General features: G+C 38.2%; 1 protein-coding gene across 5 annotated transcripts in view; it reads right to left on the bottom strand.

The window, feature by feature from the left end:
- CNTLN (centlein) overlaps window positions 1–22067 on the bottom strand; it is a 249024-nt gene extending 226957 nt beyond the window's left edge. For all 5 annotated transcript variants that reach the window (XM_049895236.1, XM_049895238.1, XM_049895239.1 and 2 more), the window contains exons 1-2: window positions 21596–22067; window positions 13481–13569 (exon numbers count right to left, since the gene is read on the bottom strand). In XM_049895236.1, the coding sequence (XP_049751193.1) occupies window positions 13481–13569; window positions 21596–21949 (443 nt within the window). In that variant the 5' untranslated portion in view covers window positions 21950–22067. The remainder of the gene's footprint in view (window positions 1–13480; window positions 13570–21595) is intronic.
- Between the last annotated feature and the right edge of the window lie 1002 nt (window positions 22068–23069).

Here is a 23069-nt window from a genome sequence, read left to right as displayed (position 1 = left end):
AGGCTGAGGTGGGGAACCTGGACTTCTAACCCACCCTGGCAATAAAGAGAAGGTGCCACTCCTTCCCCTGATGGAGAAGTATCAAGGAAAAACAGCTTGTATAAGAATGTCTAAATAAGATAAAGTCCCATAACATAATAGTTAAAATAGCCAGCTTTGATCAAAAGCTACTTGTCATACCAAGAACCAGAAATATCTTAAGATGAATTTAAAAAAAAAATCAACAGGTGACAACACTGATGGCAGAAATGTTAGCACTATCAGACAATTTAAAGCATCCATCATGAAAATGCTTCAACCAAGTCATGAACATGTATGAAACAAATCAGAAGTCTCAGGAAAAAAAAGTCTTAGCAGAGAAGTAGAAGATACAAAGTAGAACCAAACAGAAAGTGTAGAACCAAAAAATACAATAAAACAAAAACTCAATGGTTGGGCTCAATAGCAGAGAGAGGAAAGAATCAGAGAACATGAAGATAGAACAATGGAAATTAATCAGTCTGAACCACAGAGAGAAAAGAGACTGAAATACAATGAATGGAACCTCAGGGACTGGTGGAATTACAACAAAAAACTAATATCCGTGTCACTGGAATCCAGGAAGAAAAGAATAAAGAAAGAGGGGCAGAATAAGTGTTTGAAAAAATAATGGCTGAAAGACTCTCAAATTTGGCAAAAGACACAAATCTACAGATTCAAGTAGCTGAGCAAACTACAAACAGGATAAACACAAAGAAATTCACACCAAACCACATCATAAGCCTAAAGACCAAGAAAAAAATCTTGAAAGTGGCAACACAGTAAATTTCACCTTACCTATTTTTTTTTTTATAAGGGAACAAAAACTCTAGTGACAGTAGATTTTCCATCAGAAACTATGGAGGCCACAAGGTAGTGGCACAACATTTTTCAAATGCTGAAAGAAAAGACCTAGTAACTGACAATTACATATCCAGTAAAAATAATCTACAAGAATAAGGAGGCGGGACCAAGATGGCTGACTAGGCAGAGGCTTCCACTGAACCCTCTCGCAACAAAGACTCAAAAAAACAAGTGAATCAATTACATACAAGACAATCTACAAACCCTGACCATCAAACACAGAACTAAGGAATTGACCTGAGTGACAGGGAGCAAGAGACTGCGCTGAAGCAGCGACTAGTTCCAGAGCCCAGCACACAATGCTCCAGCCCTGATCCTTTGGTTTGGTGCTTTGGTGCCAGTGCGGTGGGGCTGACGGTGGCTTCCTGAGGCAAGGCAAGCACGGGACGCTGGCTGAACCCCTAGGGCAATCTCGGCAGGGACCAAGCCAATGCACACAGGCTACACACTGACCTGACTGACAGGGGAACGAGAGACCACGCAGAAGCAGTGACTAGTTCCGGAGCCCAGTGTGTAGTGCCCCAGCCCTGATTCCTTGGTGCTGTGCGTTGGTGCAAGTGTGGCAGGGCTGATGGTGGCTTCCTGAGACAAGGCAAGCATGGGTCACAGGCCTAAACCCCAGGGGCAATCACTGCAGGGACCCAGCCAGTGCACGCAGGCTACACACCAACCTGAGTGACTGGGGAGCGAGAGACCGCACAGAAGCAGCATCTAGTTCCAGAGCCTGGTGTGCAACATCCCAGCCCTGATCCCTTGGTGCTGCACTTTGGAGTGAGTGCAGTGGGGCTGATGGTGGCTTCCCAAGACAAGGCAAACAGAGGACACAGACCTAACCCCCGGGGCAATCTTGGCAGGGACCCAACCAGCACACACAGGCTACACACCCCTCTGGAATCTCAGATAAAACAGCCCTCCCCACACAAGATAAGTGATTTTGTCTATTCTACTCTCTCTTATCTATCTGATCCCTCCCTTCCCTGCCCCAGCTGGCTTCATTAATATTTGAATTCCCTGGGCCAGAGATGGGAGTGCCCTGCTTTTTTCTAAACCATTCTCCTGGCCTGAGAAAAGCAGCAATTAACAATCAGGGGAAAAATCCTTTCCTGACTTCCCTAAACTGGAAGATCAGAACACAAGCGGCTCCAGTCCAGGCATAAGAGATCCACGGTATTTGGCTTTCACCCCTACATGGAACCAGGTGGCTATTATAATGCAAGGGCAGTTCTGTTAGAGGTCTGACTGTAGTTGTTTCAGCTGAGCAGTGGCGAGGCAAGTTTTAGAGGTCTCATATTGCTCTACCTATTAAACAGAGCCCTCACTGACCCACAGCAGGGAACTGAGGTCTGAGGCTCCATCCACACCACCTAGCCATCTACTAAAGGGGTCTGAGGACAGTGGTGCCTACCAGTCTTTAGAGGTACAAGCATTGGGTGCCTAAGGTACAGCTGCAGAGCCCACCCACCGGATCACTCTAGAGAACAGAGACGCTCCTTCCTCACTGGCACTTGGGGGAAGGCTGTCAGCACCCTGTCGTCCTCGGACTGTGACCCCCTGCCACTACCAGAAACCGGTGCATACACCCATCAACACTACTCACTACTTCTCTAAGGCAGTAGGTGAGAGCCTACACCGTATACTAGGTGACCGACTATCAGGACACCTGAGCTGATTCTATTCAAGAATAGTGAATGGACTCATAGGCTCATATACCTGGTAACGGCTCTAACCATCTGGTAACAGGACATAAGTGCTTCAAAGGCTCCAACAATCAAGTTAGCACACTCTAGTAGCCCATCTGGGTATAGTGAAACAAAACAAAACGAGAAGACTCAATGAGCAAATATAACAGAAATTATTACAATAACTTATAGATGGCTCGGAGACAGCAGTCGATATCAAATCACATAAAGAAGCTGACCATGACTGCGTCCACAAACCCCCAAAACAGAGAAGCAAGATCTTTCCCAGATGAAGATATATTCCTGGAATTGGCAGATGTAGAATACAAAAGACTAATATACAGAATGCTTCAAGACATCAGGGACGACATCAGAAATGAAATAAGGCGATGTACAGAATAAGCTAAGGAACACGCAGATAAAGCAGTTGAAGAAATTAAAAGATTATTCAAGAACACAATGAAAAATTTACTAAGCTGCAAGAATCCATAGACAGATAGCATTCAGAAATTCAAAAGGTTAACGATAAAATTACAGAACTAACCCAGTGCCATCGTCTAGACAACTCAATAGGAAGTCAGGGGAGCAGAATTGAGGAACTGGAATGCAGAATTGGGGAGATGGAGGATAAGACAATTGGCACCAAGATAACTGAAGAAAAATCAAATTAAAAAAAAATGAAGAAACCCTAAGAATCATGTGGGACTCTATCAAGAAGAATAACTTGCGTGTGATTGGAATTCCAGAACAGGTAGGTATAACAGAAAATACAGAGAACTGTTGCAGATCTGTTGGCAGAAAATTTCCCTGACATCGTGAAAGATGAATGGATATCTATCCAAGATACTCACTGAAGCCCATACAAGGTAGGCAAGGTAGGTCCCAAAATAAAATCACCAAGACATATTATCATCAAACTTGCCAAAACCAAAGATAAAGAGAAAATTTTTTAAAAAGCCAGGGATAAACAAAAAGTCGCCTACAAAGGAGAATCAATAAGAATAAGTTCGGACTACTCCGCAGAAACCATGCAGGCAAGAAGGCAATGGGATGACACATATAGAGCACTGAAGGAGAAAAACTGCCAGCCGAGATTCATATATCCAGCAAAACTCTCTCTCAAACATGAAGGTGAAATTAAGCCATTTACAAGCTTAGAGAATTTGCAAAAACCAAACCAAAGCTACAAGAATTACTAAAGGAAATTCTTTGGTCAGAAAATCAATAATATCAGATATCAACACAACACAAGGACACAGAACAGAACATCCTGATATCAACTCAGATAGGGAAATCACAAAAATAAGATTAATTTTAAAAAAAGGGAATCATTGATGTCATTATGTAAAAGATAACAATAATCAATAAAGAGGGACTAAATACAGGACTCACAGATCTTCCATATGGAGAGGAAATCAAGGCAATATAGGGAAATACAAGTTAGAAAAATAGGGGTAAATATTAAGGTAACCACAAAGAGGACTAACAATTCCATACTTCAAAGTAAAACCTAGGATAAACATAAGGACTCAGCAAAAATAAATTCAACTACAATGAAAAAGAGGAACACACAATTTACAAAGAAAAACAAACTTCTCAGTACAAGAATGAAAGGGAAATCGAGACATTCTTACATGAAGAAAAACTAAAAGAATTTGTCATCAGGAGACCAACCATAAAAGAATGGCCAAATTAAGTTCTGTAAACAGAAAAGAAATGTTAAAATGAGGAATCTGGGAAATAAGCAAGGAAGAAAGAAAACAGTAAGAGTAAAAATATGGGTAAATACATTTTCCTTCTTTCTTCAGTTTCCTAAAATATATTCATTATTGAAGCAAAAAGTATAATAATATCTAATGTAGTTATAAATGTTAGGTGGAAGGAATATTTACGACAATTATTAATGAAGATAAAGGGACATAAAGAGAGAGTTTCTACATTTCCCTTAAATTGGTAACATGTCAATACTAGTAAGACTGTGTTTTATATATATAACGTAATGCTTAGAACAACCACTAAAAAAGATATACAAAGAGATGCACTCAAAAACACTATAGATAAATCAAAATGAAATTCTAAAAAATGTTCAAGTAGCCCAAAGGAAGGCAGGGTGGAAAAAAAGAACAAAATAAAGCAAACGGAAAATGACAGACTTATGCACTAACATATACATAATTATACTAAATGTAAATACTTTAAATATAAAAATTAAAAATCAGAGATTGGCAGAATCAATTAGAAAGCATGACATAACTAAATTCATTTAGCTGTCTCATTCTTTTTACATTCGAAACTCATTTCAAATATAACAATATACACTTGTTGAAAGTAAAAGGATGGGAAAAGATATATAATGAAACATTATTCAAAAGAGAGCAGGAGTAGCTATATTAATACTGGACAAAGTAGACTTCACAGCATAGAATATTACCAGACAATAAGAAGGACATCACGTACGATGAAGGTCAATGTACAAAAACACACAGCAGTCCTAAAGGTATATGCACCAAACACGAGAGCTACAAAATATATGAAGAAAAAAACGATAGAACTAAAAGAAACTGATAAATCCATGATGATAACTGGAGATGTGAACAGCCCTCTCTAAATAATTGATAAAATGACTAGATAAAATATCAGAAAGGATATAAAAGAACACAACAATATCATCAACCAACAAGATACAACTGGCATTTTTAGAAAACTCCATACAACAAAAAGTAGAATACACATTCATTTGAGATGCCCACAGAATAAATACAAAGACAGACCATATTTTGGGCCACAAAACAAACCTCGACAAATTTAAAGTAATTCAAATCATACAGAGTATATTCCCTGACTACAAAGAAATTAAAAATCAACAACATAATGACAACAGGAAAATCTCCAAATATTTGGAAACTAAACAACATACTTCTAAATAACCCATGGATAAAAGAGGAAGTCTCTGAGGAAATTTAAAAAATACACAGAACTTAATGAAACAAAAATATAAAATATCAAAATATGGGTGGGTGAAACAAAAGCAGTACTGAGAGGGAAATTTATAGCATTAAAAATTTCCATTAGAAAGGAGAAATAAATCTCAAATCAATAATATAAGATTCCACCTCAAGGAATTTTTTAAAAAGGGCAAAATAAATCCAGTAATAAAGGAAATCATAAAGATGAGAACAGAAAAACAATACAGAAAATCAAGGAAACAAAGAACTAGCTTTTTGAGAAATCAATAAATTAGCAAACCCCTAGCAAGACTAACAAAGAGTAAATTAAAAAAGCGAGCAAGGGAAAAGACATACATTATGAAGATCAGGAATGAAACAGAGATATCAAACAAACACTACAGGCAACTACAGGATAATAAGGGAACACTGTAGACAACTCTAGATACATAAATTTGACAATTCAAATAAAATAGAACAACCTCAAAATTCATAAACTACCACAGCTCATCTAACACGAAATGGATAATTTAAATAGCCCTATGAAGTTGAATTCATAATTTAAAAACTTCTAGAAAAAAAAGAAATCTCCAGGCCAAAATCGTTTCACTAGAGAGTTCTATCAAACATTTAAAGAATTTACACCAATTCTATACAATTGCTTCCAGAAAACAGAAGAGAGCATTTCCCAATTCATTCTGTAAAGCTGTTCTTACTCTGATACCAAAACTGGACAAGAACGGTACAAAAAAAGAGACTACAGATCAATATCCTTCATGATTATATATGTACAAAGTACTTAAATTATTAGGAAACAGTATTTAGCAATACATCAAAAGAAATACACATCATAATCAAATGAAATTTTTATGCCAGGTATGCAAAGCTGGTTCGATATTCTAAAATCAATCAATGTAACCCACCATACATAGTCTAAAAAATCAAAATTGTATTAGCCTATCGATTTATATAGCAAAAGTATTCAATAAATTTCAAACACATTCATGATAAAAACTCTCAGAAAACTAGGAACAGAGAAGACTTTCTTCAATGTGATCAAGAACAATAATAAAACATTTACAGTTTACATTTGGTGAAAGATTGACTGCCTTCCCCTAAGATCACAAACAAGGCAAGAATGTCTGCTTTCACCGATCTTGTTCAACATGCTATTGGAAGATTTCATCACAATACGGCATAAAAAACAAATAAAATGCACACAGATCAGAAAGGAATAAATAAAACTCACCTTATTTGCAAATGACAAGACAACCTATGTAGAAAATGCCAAGGTTTCTTAAAAAACAAACAAAAACTCCTAAAATTAATAAGTGGAATTCAGTGAGGTTGCATGATACAAGATAAAAATTCCAAAAGGTGAATCATTTTTTATACACTAGTAATACAAACATGGACACTGAAATTAAAAATACAGGACCATTTTTAAAAAATTACTTAGGTTTAAATCTAACAAAACATGTACAGGACTTGAACACTGAAAGCTACAAAACCCTGATAAAAGAAATCAGAGAAGGTCTAAATAAATGGAGAGACATACTGTATCCAGGGATTAGGAGACTAAGCATAATAAATATGTCAATTCTCTTCCAAAATTTTATACAGGTTTAAAGCAATTCCTATCAAAATCCCAGCAAAATTTTTTAAAGATAAAGAGAAAATTCCTCTAAAATGTATATGGAAAGGCACAGAAGGTAAAGTAAAACAACTCTGCAAAGAAGAAGAGAGTGGGAGAAATAACTCTACCTGATTTCATAGCGTAAATTTTTTATTTTTATATAGCTACATGAATTAAGACAGCGGTAGAGCAAACAGAAAGACACACAGATCAATGGAACAGACTCAAGAATCAAGAAACACATCCACGAAACTATGCCCAACTGATTTTAGACAAAGGTGCAAAACAATTCAGTGGAAGAACAAATTGTTTTGGAGTAATCAGACATCCATAGGCCAAAAAAAATGACCCTCTACCTAAACCTCACACCTTATATGAAAAATTACTCAAGTGGATCATGAACATAAATACAAACCATGAAACTTTAGGAAAAAAAAAATAGGTAAAAATATTTAGGATCTAGGGCTACACAAAGAGTTCTTAAACTTTACAAATAGCACAATTCATAAAAGAAAAAATTAATAAACTGGACTTCATCAAAAATTAATACTTCATTTTGCAAAAGACCCTGTTAAGAGAAAGGAAAGGCAAGTTAAAAACTGGGAGAAAATCATTTGCAAACCACGTATCTGATAAAAGACTAGCATCCAGAATAGATAAAGAACTCTCAAACCTCAACAGTAAAATTACAAACAACCCAGTCACAAAATGGACAAAAGACATGAACAGACATGTCACCTACGAGAACACAAGGATGATAAGTAGCACGTGAAGAAATGTTCAACATCATTAGCCAGGGCGGGGGTGGAGCACAAAATAAAAAACCACACTAGTGCAAAGTGAGAATGCATGTTTCTAGCTCCATAAATTTCATTTTTTCCAAGCCTTTAAAACTTAACAGAGTAATTTTATAATGCATTTTCCCCATCAAGTAAGTTTAATGATGACCTCAAGAACTGTTGGTGAATCCTTAAAGACCAGTGTTCCAGTTCCCTTCTTTCTTTAGCCAGTTCCATTCACAGAGCTTATAGTAGCTCTGGTGAAACCTATGCATGTTAAAGCATGGAGCCACTCAAAATACAGGACTATGAATTGTTGTGTTACTGGTCTGCCATGACATAATGAGCTTAGACCACAATGTAAATGTAAATCAACTATGATATTAAGCACTCTTTGTTTCGGCTGACTTTTCTTCTCCTGCAGTAAGACTTTTAGGAGCTCTGGTGGCACAACAGTTAAGCGTTAGATTGCTAACCTAAAGGTCTACCATTCAAACCTACCAGCACTCCCTGGGAGAAAGATGTGGCAGTCAGCTTCTGTAAAGATTACAGAGCAGCTCTACTCTGTCCTATGGGGTTGCTATGAGTTGGAATCAACACAATGCAAAGGGTCTGGTTTTGGTTTAGAAAGACTTTCTCAATGAAGAAAGCATAGGGTTGATTTACATTCTAGCATTCCGGCACGTGCTCCCGACTGTTTGCTACTGATATAGGTCTGCGGATCATACTTTGACCACTGCCCTAACACAAATAAATGTCAAATAACTGGCTACAAAAGAACATAAGCTAGGCAATACAAAAGAGATTAGAACTAATAACATGTTAAAAAAAAAAAAAGATGGGGGGTGGCCATGGGAGAAATAGATTAACAAGCAATAGTCCAACTCTGGATGGATTAGCAGCAGCAAAACGAACAACACAGGAAGTCATTTTCTGGTACTGTTTGTCACAAGCGGCAGTAACTTAAGGCAATGCTACTCAAAATGCAGGACTGTGAATTGTTGGGTAAACCCACAAAACTATTTACACAATTCTAGCACATACAATAATAACACTTTCTGTTAGTCTATTCTTTATAGGCAAAACCATGTACTCTTAAATTTAAAAAGTCAAGTTGAAGTTTTTGCCTAAAGCAAAGATAAATACAGTGGTTGTACTCTTACGACACTACTTGTGCTGAAATCAGAGTTCATACGTAACAGCAAGGAAACGTGATCTGTAGGGCTAATAAACGAGCAACATATCCAAAATGTGCTTTTGACAGCAGCAGTTCATAATGAACTCATCAAGTGGCACATAATGCAATATCTTTATAGAAAATAATATTTTCAACAAAAAAATTCACAACAAAAATGTAATATTTACAAAATGTTCTTGTGTGATATTCTATTATAGATATCAAAATTTTATTTTTAATAACATAAACTAGTTACTTAAAATGGTATTAGTGATGACTTTTTTTACATCTTTTACCAGAGGTCAAGGAAAAAAATTACATTAATATGAATACCCTTCTTCATAAATCCCTATCCTTATCCTTATCACAGGACTTAGCAAACTCTATTACAAATTTTCCCTTTCTACAAATCTCTTTCTCACTAAACAGTACTTCTTCAGAGCTAAGCACAGAGTGATCTTGTTCTCTCTCTGCACAGTGTCTGACACTAATACAATACTCAATTAATATTGGTTAAATGAGTCAATGTAGCCGAGACATCGGTTGTAATGATGGCCATGCATGTGTGAATCTCACAGTCTGGTTTCCCTAGACCCTCTGGTCTGCCTTAGGAATCCAAGAGGATCCCTGGCTGCTGACGGGCTGGCAGTTCAAACCCATCCAACTACTCCATGGGAGAAAGACCTGGTGATCTGATTCCATAAAGATGTATAGCCAAGAAAACCCTTTGGGGCAGTTCTACTCTTGTCACATGGGGTTGCTATGTGTCAGGATCGATGGCACCCAAAAACAACAGGCATCCATGCCTAAAGGTAACAAGTCTGCTTTAGATATCCATTCAGAAGTTCCTAGAATTTTTATTGGATACATTTAACCTAAATTTTACAAATTATTTTCTTTGGTGTCTTATGCCTTGCTTTGTCTCAAAGTGAAGATATAAAACAGAACTGATGTTAAGAAAGAAATCAATAATATGTTCAGAACTGAGATACCAAGCGCTGAGGTAGAGGATTTGGAAGTTAAGGAAGGAAACAGGAATTACTGGATTTGAGTGACACTGCAAAAGAGGAAGTGACTGAACTTGGAAATTGATTTTCTTTTCAAAAAGAAACGAAAAGGTATCAAAGATAACCCTCAAGATGTGAAATTTGGAGAAAAGAAAACAGCATGCTTATGGCTGTGAGAAAGTTAGGTACGATAAAAACTCAAGAAGTTCGTAAATTCTACAGATAATACTCAGTTTGAAGGGCACTACAAGACATGAAATGCCACAGGCAAAGGACATGAAGAAATAGTTTACGCAAAACGGTATAAAATAGCTGTTGAATTTCACTCATACAAAATAAAGGAAATGCAAATGAAAACTATTCCAAGACATCATTGTTCACCTTCTAGGTAAACAAAGATACAAAGGCTGAAAACAATGTGATGGTCAGAAACAAACAAAAAACCAAACCCGTTGCCATCAAATCCATTCCAACTCATAGGGACCCTAAAGACAGAGTAGAAGTGCCCCACAGTTTCCAAGGGGTGCCTGGTATATTCAAACTGCCGACCTTTTAGCTCTTAACCACTACACCACCAAGCTTTCCGTGATGGTCAGAATGGGGGGAAAATAGACACTTCCTTACATTATTAGTGGAAGTATAAACTGCTACAACAAAGTCAGTTACAGTATCTATTACAGCTGCAAATGTATCTTTTGATCCAGTGTATTAGTTATCTCTACTACTGCATAACAAAATTACTCCAAAACTGAGCAGCTTAAGATGACAAACATTCATTATCTCACAGATTCATAAGTCAAGAATTGGAGCATGGCTTAGCTCGATGGTTGTGGTTCATGATCTTTAATGAGGCTTCAGTCAAGATGTACCACAAACCATTCAAAAACAGTTGCAACAGTACATCGACAGGGACATGCCAGAAATTCAAGCCAGATTCCAAAGAGGATGTGAAGGGAGTGATATCATTGCTGACGTCAGATGGATTTGGCTGAAAGCAGAGAATACCAGAGAAATATTCTCTGCTTTCAGGCATTCGACTGCGTGGATCATAATAAATTATAGATAGCATTGTAAAAAAAGAAAGTGGTAATTCCAGATCACTTAATTGTACTCCTGAGGAACCTGTACATAGACCAAGAAGCAATCATTCAAGCAGAACAAGGGATTACTATGTGGTTTCAAATCAGAAAAGGCGTGTGTCAGGGTTATATCCTTTCAACATACTTATTCAATCTGTATGCTGAGCAAATAATCTGAGAAGCTGGACTATATGAAGAAGAACAGGGCATCAGGATTGGAGGAAGACTTATTAACAACCTGCATTATGCAGATGACACAACCTTGCTTGCTGAAAGTGAAGAGGACTTGAAGCACTTACTGATAAAGATCAAAGATTACAGCCTTCCGTATGGATTACACCTCAACATAAAGAAAATAAAAAACTTCACAACTAGACCAATAAGCAACATCATGATAAACGGAGAAAATACTGGAGTTGTCAAGGATTTCATTTTACTTGGATCCACAATCAACACCCACAGAAGCAGCAATTATCAAATCAAACGACATATTGTACTGGGCAAATCAGTGGCAAAAGATCTCTTTCAAGTGTTAAAAAGCAAAGATGTCACTTTGAGGACTAAGGTGTGCCTGACCCAAGCCATGGTATTTTCAATTGCCACATACGCACGCGAAAGCTGGACGATGAATAAGGAAGACCGAAGAAAAATTGATGCAACCGAATTATGGTGTTGGACTGCCAGAAGAACAAACAAATCTGTGTTGAAAGAAGTACAGCCAGAATGTTCCTCAGAAGGAAGGATGGCGAGACTTCGTCTCAGGTACTTTGGATATGTTATCAGGAGAGACCAGTCCCTGGAGAAGGACATCATGCATGATAAAGTACAGTGCTAGTGAAAAAGAGGAAAACACTCAATGACATGGATTGACACAGTGGCTGCAACAACGAGCTCAAACACAGTAACAATTGCGAGGATGTCGCAGGACCGGGCAGTGTTTCATTGTGTGATACCTAAGATCACTATGAGCCAGAACAGACTCAATGGGACCTAACAACAACTTTTAAACTGATATATTATGTAAGTTATAAAACATTAAAAATAGAAAACTTAAAGGATGAGAAAGATGGTCAAATAATACTTTAATATCTGCTTCTATCTCAACCAAGAAGATCGAAAAAATTAAGGACTGTTTTAGAAAGTAAAAAATAAATTATTAAAAGGAAAGGAGGATAAAGAGTCACAGAAATGACAATTAAATACCCAAAAATGTAGCTTCTAAAAGGCTTAATCTGCAAAAAAAAAAAAAAAAGAATGAGCCTGATAGTTATCAAACACAAAGATGATTGAGGCAGTAACAGGGTACTTCTAAAAGATTCAATTCTTATCATCAAAAGGAAAAGCCTGATGAATTAGAAAAAGAAGCAACCTGAGAAGAAACTGATTATACTATACTAAGAGTTCACAATAACCAAGGATGATAAAACTAGACAAAGTCAGGCATACAGCACATATTTTAAAAAGTCAAATTCCAGGCAATAATGGAATGATCCCAGAGCTAGAGATTCCAAAGAGTACTGCAGTTCAAGTTGTCAAAAATGATAATCAGATTATATGATCATGGTTCCAATAAAGGAAAAAAAAAAAAAGGAAAAGGCATCCATATGCTTAGCTTTTCATTTAGGGAACGTAATGAAATCTATTTAATAGGAAAGCAAGTGTTTTAATGGCTGTGCTAAGTGCCAGGAGACAACCGTATACTGAATGTTTGATAAGGAGTACCCGGCATCACTCCACTCTTCCTAATGACCGAGGAGAGGCCCAGTGATCTACAGTAAATGACTGGGCAACCCCTCCAGAGTAATACGAACTGCTAAGAGAAATCCCTCAACCTATTCCAGGACACTTTCCCCACTCCGGCAAGGTGAATCCAGACTTTCAAGTACACACTGCAATTATCTTAGAAGAAAACTGAGCGTATCATATCTATGAAGTTTCCTACAGGGGCAGTCTATGGAGTAAGAAGCCAAACAACAGGGGCTTTTACAACTTTTAAAGTTGAGCTAGAACTGCTCAAAATACACACATGCACTTACACACACACACACACACACAAAACCACGTGGAAGCTAGTTTTACAGAATCTGAGCACAAGACATGGCCTACCTGTACTCACTTGGTAAACTGGAACCTCTTCATATAAATTCAATACCAGTAATTATATCATGCTCCACAAAATGTTCTTATTTGGAAATCAAATGGCTCTCTTTAAAACATTAATACAAAGTGTTAAATACTGAAGGGAAACCAATTCAACAAACCAAATAAAAAATAAAGAAATAACCTGGGAGCTCACCTTTCCACAACCAAACTGACTGCTTGTGTGAGATCTGGGTTTGTCACCTGGAGACGTTTCCACAAAGACCAAACAAATTCTTTATCAGCCTTAAAGGAATAAAAGACATTTTAAGTACACCGCTTTATAGTTTTATCAGACAATACAGACCACTGCATCAAATAAGTAAATGAAAACACATTAATTTCGTGATCCCTAGTTCTATAACTATTGTTATACCCACAGATTCTTGAAAAGTGTAACAGGAAATTTTCATTTTAAGAAGTTCTTAGACTAGTAAGTTTCATTCACTTATACTATTTCTAACACCCACATTTTGGGTACAAATTTTTGAAATATTAAATGCTGAATACCAAGGTAAATTTGCTCTACAAACAGACTGCCCTTATACACTGCTCCATTTTTCAGCTTCCCTTTCCAGCAAAATCACTCTCTACTTCCTCGCCTCCCACTGACTTTATAAACTCCTCCAGCCAGATGTTCCTCCCACCATTATGCTAAAATAATTTGTCAAGGTCCTCCATATTGGCAAGTCCAATAGACAGCAGATAATTTCGGTCCTTGTTCTCTAGGTTATTTTTATCAACCCTGGATAACCATTAAGAATCACTTTTGGAAACTTAAAAAAAATACCGATGCTCTAACCGAAAAAACCAAACCCATTGCCATCAAGCTGATTCTGATTCATAGCGACCCTACAGGACAGAGTAGAACCACCCCATAGCACTTCCAAGGAGTGGCTGGTAGATTTGAACTGCTGACCTTTTGGTTAGCAGCCAACCCCTTAACCACTGCGCCACCAGGGCTCCACTGATGCTCTAGAGATCCTGATTTCATTGGTCTCAGAAAACAGGCCAAAGCATCAGTAGTTTTTAAAAATCCTTAGGTGATTCTGTTCACTCAGGTTTGAGAACCACTGCCCTAGGTGATCTCATCCATGGTTTTATATACCAGTTCTACACTGATGACTCCCACATTTATATCTCCATAAATGAGCTCCAGGTTGCCTACTAGACAATTCCACTCAGATGTCTGATAGGCATTTCAAATGTAACTTATCCAAAGTAAAATTCTTCATTCCCTACCCTCCTACAACCTGACCCTCTCCTTCACAGAAAATGATACTACCATCCATTCAGGTCTTCAAAGACCTAAAATCTAGGAGTCAATCTTAGCTGTTGCGGTTTCTTCACACTTCATACTCATATCATTAGTAAGTCCTGGTCTTATCTATAAAACATATCCCAATTCTTACCACTTCTTACCACCTCTACCACTATCGTCCTAGTCCAAGTCACCTCTGTCTCTTGCCTAGCCTTCTTATATGATCCCCCAGCCTCTTTACTCAGTTCAAAACCCTCCAAAAGGTTCCCATCAGACTAGGAAAATAATCCAAAATCATTACCAAGGCTACAAGACCCCACACTGCCTGACCCCTTGCACATTCCTCCAAACTCATTTATCACATCTACCACTTTTCCTTTTGTTCACAACTGACCTTCCTGCTCTATTTGCATCAGGACCTTTGCATGTAGTATACCATCCACCAGGTCTTCATGTAGCTTATTTCCTCACTTCGTTTAGGTATTTGCTTTTATATCACTTTCTCAGAGAAGATTATTCACAATAATCACCAATTACTATTTTGTCTTTTTTCATGGTACATTTCTTTTTCTAAAACTGTTTTTGTTTGCTTGGTTGATTTTCCTTGTGTGGCAGATAGCATTATCTGTATCTGTCTCCACCATCCATTTCCCCCTCCTTTTAGTTTACAAAAATCATTTTGGCTTTTGCTGCCCAACTGAAAAACTGTTTCCCCAGTCGCTGCTGCTTTATGGGCTATGTGACTGAGTTTTGCCAACGAAATACAAGAAGTGTTGTATGACACTTTTAGAAAATCTTAAAATTAGACCTATGTCTACCAAAATGTCACAAATATTTTTCCCAGGCTGTTTCTATTCATTTAATTTTATTTATGATGGGGGATAGTCTTTTTTTTTTTTTTTTGAAAATGTAATTATTATTTTATACACTCAAATCTATCTATCTTTCCCATATGGCTTATGGGTCTTCTGTACCAGTTACAAAGGCCTTTTCTACTCCAAAATTATAAATATATTTACCTATATGCTCTTCTGGAACTTTTTTTATTTATTATTTAATCTTTGATCATTTTTTAAAAGGAAAAAAAAAAAGACTTCATAGACTAAATACTGGACTACCTTACCTAACTATTCTTATATATTGGGCATTACCTTATTACTTTAGAAGCAAATATTCTGCATTTGAGTTTTAAAATTACTTAAAGACATTTCAATATATAAATCAAATGTCACAACCTGCTCAAAAAGCAGCAAAGGTCAGGAAAAGGCAAGTTATGCAATGTTATGTGTTCTAGCATTTCTATTTTTAAAAGGTAGGCTGATTAAATTACTAAATCCCTTGAAATCAGTGTTACCTAAAAATTCTTCTTAGAGCTTGTTTTAAAACAAAATAGCAAAAATTCACATGTATTTTCACTTTAAACTTCTCTACCTAAATACTGGAGCCCTAGTGATGATTTCTTCCTAGTGGTGAAGTGGTTAAGAGCTCAGGCTGCTAACCAAAAGGTCGGCAGCTCAACTCCACCAGTCACTCCCCAAAAACTCTACGGGACAATTGTACCCTGGTCTATTGGGTCCTATGAGTCGGAATCAACATGACTCAAAAGCACAAAACCACCTAAATACTAAGCAAGAGAGGTTAATATAACTAAAAATGTAATAAAAAAAAAAGAGGTTTTCAGCATTTATTAAAAGAACTAATTTACTTTAGCTCAATCAAGTATGACTTACTAGTTAGCATTTAGCTCTTGCACAGTGAAAGGGATATAGTGAGAAATCAGTAAATATCTGATGAAAAAATGTTTTTGTCTTTTGCCCTTTTTCTTCTTGTTGTTATTGTTATTGCACATATCCTCTTCAACTCTTATCAAAGAGAATGTAACAGTTTTTTCTCCTTATGTTGCCTTTACCACAAAGGCCAGAGAAAAAGAAACTTGAAGAAAAAACTCCGCCAGAAAAACACTATTTACAATATTTGGTAATTATAAAATACACCCACAAGTCGTTTAGGGAAGAACTTCCTAATTACCATGTTTCTTTAGCTTAAATTTTACTTATCTATTTTTTTAATCTACAGTCACCTATTCAGGTTTTGTCACCTAAAAATATTTAAATGTGTGACACCTGGTGATCTGAAAATAAGTAAATTCTTTTATGGGCAATAAAATGCTATGCCCAGATTGTGGACTTCATATGTATGTTTTTATAAGTTTTTAGTTATTTAAATACTGTATTGTCTGCAATATGAGTTATATTGCTAATTACTAAAAAGACCTTCTATCGTATACGAAAAGTAAAGCCACAAAAAAATAACTTGTTACCAAGTCATTCCAGACATTTTAAAACAAGAAAACTACTGCCCATCATATACTTGTATTTTCCTGTTATTTACCAACTTTCTTTGAGTACTTGTTTTTTCAAACAACTTTTTAAAATACTAGTTTAAAACTTTAATTATAAAATTTTTTATTTTCACTATGTTGTTATTGTTAGGTGCCATGGAGTTAGTTCCAACTCACAGCAACCCTACGTACAACAGAAGGAAGCACTGCCTGGTACTGCACCATCCTCACAATCTTTGCTATAAGTGAGCCCATTATTACAGCCACTTGTCAATCATCTCATTTAGGGTCTTCCTCTCTGTCCCTGACCCTCTACTTTACCAAGCATGATGTCCTTCTCCAGAAACTGGTCACTCCTGGTAACATGTCCAAAGTATGTGAGACGACGTCTTGCCATTCTCACTTCTAAGGAACATTCTAGCTGTACTTCTTCCAAGACAGATTTGTTCATTCTTCTGGCAGTCCATGGTATATTCAACACTCTTCACCAACACCACAATTCAATTACATCGATTCCTCTTCAGTCTTCTTTATTCATCATTTAGCTTTTGCATGCATACGAGGCAACTGAAAACACCATGGCTTGGGTCAGGCACACCTTAGCCTTCAAGGTGACATCTTTGCTTTTCAATACTTGAAAGAGGTCTTTTAGAGCAGATTTGCCCGATACGATGTTGATTTCTTCACTGCTGCTTCCATGGGTATTGACTGTGGATCTAAGTAAAATGAAATCCTTGACAACTTCCATCTTTTCTCCATTTATCATGACGTTGCTTATTGGTCCCGTTGTAAGGATTTTTGTTTTCTTTATGCTGAGATGTAACCCATACTGAAGGCTGTAGTCTTTGATCTTCCTCAGTAAATGCTTCAAGTCCTCTTCACTTTCTGCAAGCAAGGCTATACCAGCCACATATTGCAAGTTGTTAATGAGTCTTCCTCCAATTCTGATAACCACGTTCTTCTTCATATAGTCCAGCTCCTCCGATAATTTACTCAGCATACATGCTACATAAATATGGTGAAAGGATACAGTCCTGACGCATACCTTTCTCTACTTTAAACAATGCAGTATCTCCTTGTTCTGTTCCAACAACTGTGTCTTGGTCTATGTACAGGTTCTGCATGAGCACAATTAAGTGTTCTGGAATTCCCATTCTTCAGTGTTATCCTAATTTTTCATGATCCACAACAAATTCCTTGACATAGTCAATCCAACGCAGGTAAATATCCTTCTAATATTCTGTGCTTTCAGCCAAGGTCCATCTGACATCAATGATATCCCTCGTTTTACGTCCTCTTCTAAATCAAGCCTGAATTTCTGGCAGCTCCCTGTACTGCTGCAACCGTGTTTGAATTATCCGCAGCAAAATTTTACTTCCATGTGATATTTTCACTATAGAACTTATTGTAGAACCAAATAATTTTAAATTAAAATTTCTATCCCTTCTCACAAAGTTAATATTAGGCTCAGCCTAGGAACCAGTTAACTCGGTCATAGGTAATTGGGGTCTCACCGGGGTCTTATTTACCTTAGCAGTGGGTTGGCTTTACCTTTCACTGGTCGCCTGGTGTGGAAATAGCTATCAGCTATACAAACACAGACATCCAAGATTGCTTTTGTCACTGGCACCTAGTTTAGTTCCCAGCAACTAAGTAGGTTCCCAGTTAACCTCAACAAACATATAAAAACCATTTCCTACATTTAAACCAATTATTTACCTATCACAACCTAATGACAACCATGGAACGAATTTAATTACAGAGTCTGTCACAAAGTAGTCACTCAGTGAATTATTATTATGAAAAATTATAAGGAAAAATAATTCCCACAATTGTACAGTTCATCTAATAGAATATAGCTACTAACAAAGGAAGGGATCTAATTATGTAATTATCTTCTCAAAAAAATTCTGTGAATTACTGGCCAATATTTCAACATACCTAAACCTCTGACATAAAATTGGCTGAGTTTTCTCATCATAGTCTCAATTCCAACATCACGTGTTTCATAAAAATTTCATCATTAAAGTTGTAATAATGGTCATATATTTCATTTAAATGCTCTAAATAATTTGTTACTGAAATTGGTTTAAAGATTTAGTAAATACTTTTGGATGCGACCAAAATAGAAAATGAGCTGACTATATACAATATAAACATGTTACTTTTCCTCATCTGGTATTCTATAAATGTTGGTAAGTATGCATTAATTCACTCCATACACTCATATCCAGCATCTTTTGTCACAAGTAGAAAACATTTTTCAAATATCAAAATTAAGAGTATGATGGATGTAGGTTCCAAAATCAACGTAAAAGGCAAAAATGTCACATACTCAAAATTACCCTTTTGAGTACCCTTGAGAATTTCTTAGGAAAAAATCTACATTTGGAAACTGACCTAGTATACTCAGTAAGTCCTGAGGCTGAAAGTAATGGTTCAGCCAAGCATTATGTATAGTTCACTTGTTGATCTGGGGGCCATGGAAAAAAATGTCCAATATTGCAATAAAAGAGTGAGATGGGATGTTCATATTAAGAGAAACACTTGGGAACTGGGGGTATAGCAGATTGTTTTCTATTACATGCTTATACTCAGGCATTCCAATTGAATGGAATGGTAGACAGACTCAACAAGCACATACAATTTGAATACCAGCGGCAAAAACCAAATAGCCAAAATGAAGTTCCTGCTTGTGACCATGGACTAATTAGGTTTGTTTTTATTTTCCCAAACTGTAGGTTTTGATCCATTGCTGGTTTGTGAAATTATTCTAGTGGATCTGAACATTTTTGTAAGAACTGAAAGTATCAAGAATTCCTGACACATTGTTGGAATAATCTTTCTGAAATTACGTGTTTACTTACTAAATTGAGATGTAAAACTAATTTCTTACTGTGGGTTGCAGTTTTTAAATGGTTTGAAAAAACAAAGCATTAATACTACGTATTCTTGTTACTTTGATTTTTAACAGAGCGAGAGGAATAAACAATAGAAAAGATATAAAACTGAATGTTTAGTTACATAAATGCTTTTACAAAACACTTGGGAATGCTATCATTTTCTCAAGTTTCCTAAGAGCAGAAATGTGTGACTCGAGCTTTACGTTACTGGATACTGCCAATCTCATCTCTCTTTACTGGAATGTCTATGATTATCTATCAGTGTGAATTACAAAAATCTCAAGGAAAATCTAGGCTATGACTGTATAGATACTCTTACATCTGCCTAGATTACTTCAATCATCTTCCTAGTCCATATATATCCAATAACAAAGGCCAAAACCATGTTTACAACTACATTTTTAAAGCACGTAAGGAAGTCATTGGGTTGCTTTCAACAGATTGTTCTTTAACCAAGTCATTCGTTAAAAGTATCTTAGCTCCTTTGACCCTCTATGCACAAACTATAGGAAATATAGAGCTGGGGGAAGATTGTAGAAGATATGGCTAAATACAAAGTAACAAAGGCCTTTATCATGGGTTCACATCTTTAAACTTCCCAAGGATGAGGAGTGCAGATAAAATGTTTTCATTCACTGCTATCTTTTATCTCTCCCCTTCCTTGCTCCTTAACCAATGAAGAACAGAGCATGGCAAAAGCAACTTGTTTATGCAAAGACATGTTCAAATTTGAACACGACTGCCCTATTTTTACAGCCTTTACTTAGTCTGCAAAGACCTGCCAAAGGGGCAAAAGAATACAGTAAAACAAATTATGAAAATGGAGTTCACAAATTGTTCTATTAATCTAAACTGGTGCTAATGTTCACTAAGTTACCTTGGTATTTAGCAGTTCCTAATTGGTTTTTTTTTTTATTGGTTTCTATCTTGAAAACAGAGTGGACTCAAAGACCTTGATTGTTGAGTGCCCAATATTTAATCTTCCACACCTGTTTACGTGTTCTGGTGAAATCAGAGCAGAGGTGGTAAGGGTGCAAAATTAAGGAAAATTAACTTTCTCTGAATATAAGAGCAAAGTGGGACTCATCCTTACTAGCTGTCCAGAAGTGCAGGAAAGTAACATTAACACGACTGGTTTAGGAAATATTTTTCACCGGCAAGAACACCTGAAAATGAGATTTCTCACTCAAGGACTAAGGAATTATTGGTTAATAAATATCAAGCATCATTTATTGTGTGTGCAAGTTCCCAGTCCGAGACTCCTTAAAAATTTCAGATCAGTGTTTCCAACTTAAGTTCAACTTTTTAAGAACAAGTGTGAATTCAAAAATTAAAAACGGGCTCCTTCATCGATGGATTTTATTTTAACTAAGGTGTTGACACTTCCTGTTCAACATTTTCAACTAGTGGAATGCACTTCATTCGGGCTGAACCCGGTATCACTACGGTCATCCCCGAGAACTTGGGCTTTGTTGCTGTTGTTGTTGGGGGGGGGGGGCGTTTCGGTGATATCCAAGTGAAGAAAACCAACCGCAGGGCGCGGGGAAGAACCCAGCGGCCCGTGTCCGGAGAGTATCGGGAGCCCCGGGTCAGGCACCGGGGCGCGGGCCGGGCTGGATGTGGGAGCCGGCGGGTGCGTCGCCGGGCGGGGCTGGGTGGGTCCCACAGGCGCAGACGGCGCAGCCGAGGCAGGAGTGAGAGGGGCGCGCTCCCGCCGGCCCCGGCCCGCAGAGGAGGGAAAAGGCCGGCGGCGAGGACCCTCAATACCTGACACAGGGCCAGCTCCTCCTTTAGGCTGCTCAACTCTTCCTCCAGTAGCTGCGTCCGAGTCGCCATCGCCTCCTCTACCGAGATGCCCTCAAGCCGCCCGGACGCCATAGGCGCGCTGAGGAGGGGAGCCTGAGCCCCCGCCGCGCCCCCTCGCCGGCCCCCCGACCCCTCTTCGCCCCGCCAGGACACATCACTTTTGCCCGCGACGACCTCCCTCCCAGCGCCTGCAAGACCCAAGGCCTCGCTGCACACTGCGTGGACCTTGGTTCCCTGCACAACATGCAGGGACCAGGGGCCCGACTGTCGCGCCTGGGGGGTAGGGAGCGGCGGGGGCGGCGAACGCGCCGCCATGGCCGCGGCTGCCAACGGGTCAAGTTCCCTCTTGAAAACTCCACCTCCCCTTCCCCATCCTGGCAACCCCGAAACGCAGAGTGGCGCATGCGCGAGCCTTCTCCCGCCTTGGTGCGCGGGGTCTCGCGCTCGCGGGCCCTGCCTGGCTTCCCGCGGGCCGCGCGCGGGCGCGAGCGTTAGGCTGCGCACGCGCCGTGGCCATAGGAGGGTAGATAGGTCCACCCAGCGCACCACCCGAACGTCCTCGGCCCTGAGTCCTTCGCCAGAAACGCCTTTTCCCGCCTACCTCAAACCATTCTTAGCACCTAGCTCACATCCCACCTCTTCAAGTGTTTCTTGACAAGACCCCAGCCCCAGATGATCCCTAACTGTGAATTCCTCCCTTCACGGCCCCTGCCAACGGGTTTGTCACGTTTTATTGACTGCCCTGGAGTGTTAGTTACGCCGCTAAGCTCGCAAGAGAAGTAAGCTCCATGAGGATCAGGGAATAAGTTTTACACGTAAGTGTTTTCTTCATACCCTTTAGCAAAACTGCTTTGTGTACAGCTGACTGATGTCAAGGAGACATGGAAAGCCTGGTGCTGAGCTGGGACTATCAAGCAGGATGTCATTTGAATTATGAGACTTTGTGCGACCTTTATCTTTTGTTTTGCAAGAGTCGTAATTTCCTTTGAGTTTTTTTGTCAGCTTCTTTATTTGTTGGCTGGATGTCTGAGTGAACTTGGCCCACATTTTCCGACAGTTAAGGTCCTTGGACCCAATTGAAATCAGTAATTTGGAGGGTGATTAAACAAGCAAGACTTGACTTTCTTTAGCTTTCCTTTTTTTTTTTAACTTCATAAAGTCAATAATTTTTTTTTACCTCCAACCACGTCTTTACTAGTGTTGGGTTTAGGAAAGAGATGCACGTTTAGGGTTAGAGTTCCACCAAAAGCTAGATGTTGCCTCTTCTGCAGAAAGTGTCCCCAGAATACTTGGAGGACAGCTGAGGCAGAGGAAAGAGGGTTGTATAAGTAAGGAGGTGACCCTTTAATTTATAACCTCTTCTTTGAATCAAAATTACCCTATGTGTGCCAGAACCTTGTTGACATTCCAAGACACCTTCTCATCTAGAATCCTT

This window comes from Elephas maximus, chromosome 9 (genome assembly GCF_024166365.1).
Source record: "Elephas maximus indicus isolate mEleMax1 chromosome 9, mEleMax1 primary haplotype, whole genome shotgun sequence".
Classification (NCBI taxonomy): domain Eukaryota; kingdom Metazoa; phylum Chordata; class Mammalia; order Proboscidea; family Elephantidae; genus Elephas; species Elephas maximus.
The sequence above is the reverse complement of the archived record's forward strand: the minus strand, read 5'-3'. Positions and strand labels throughout refer to the sequence as shown.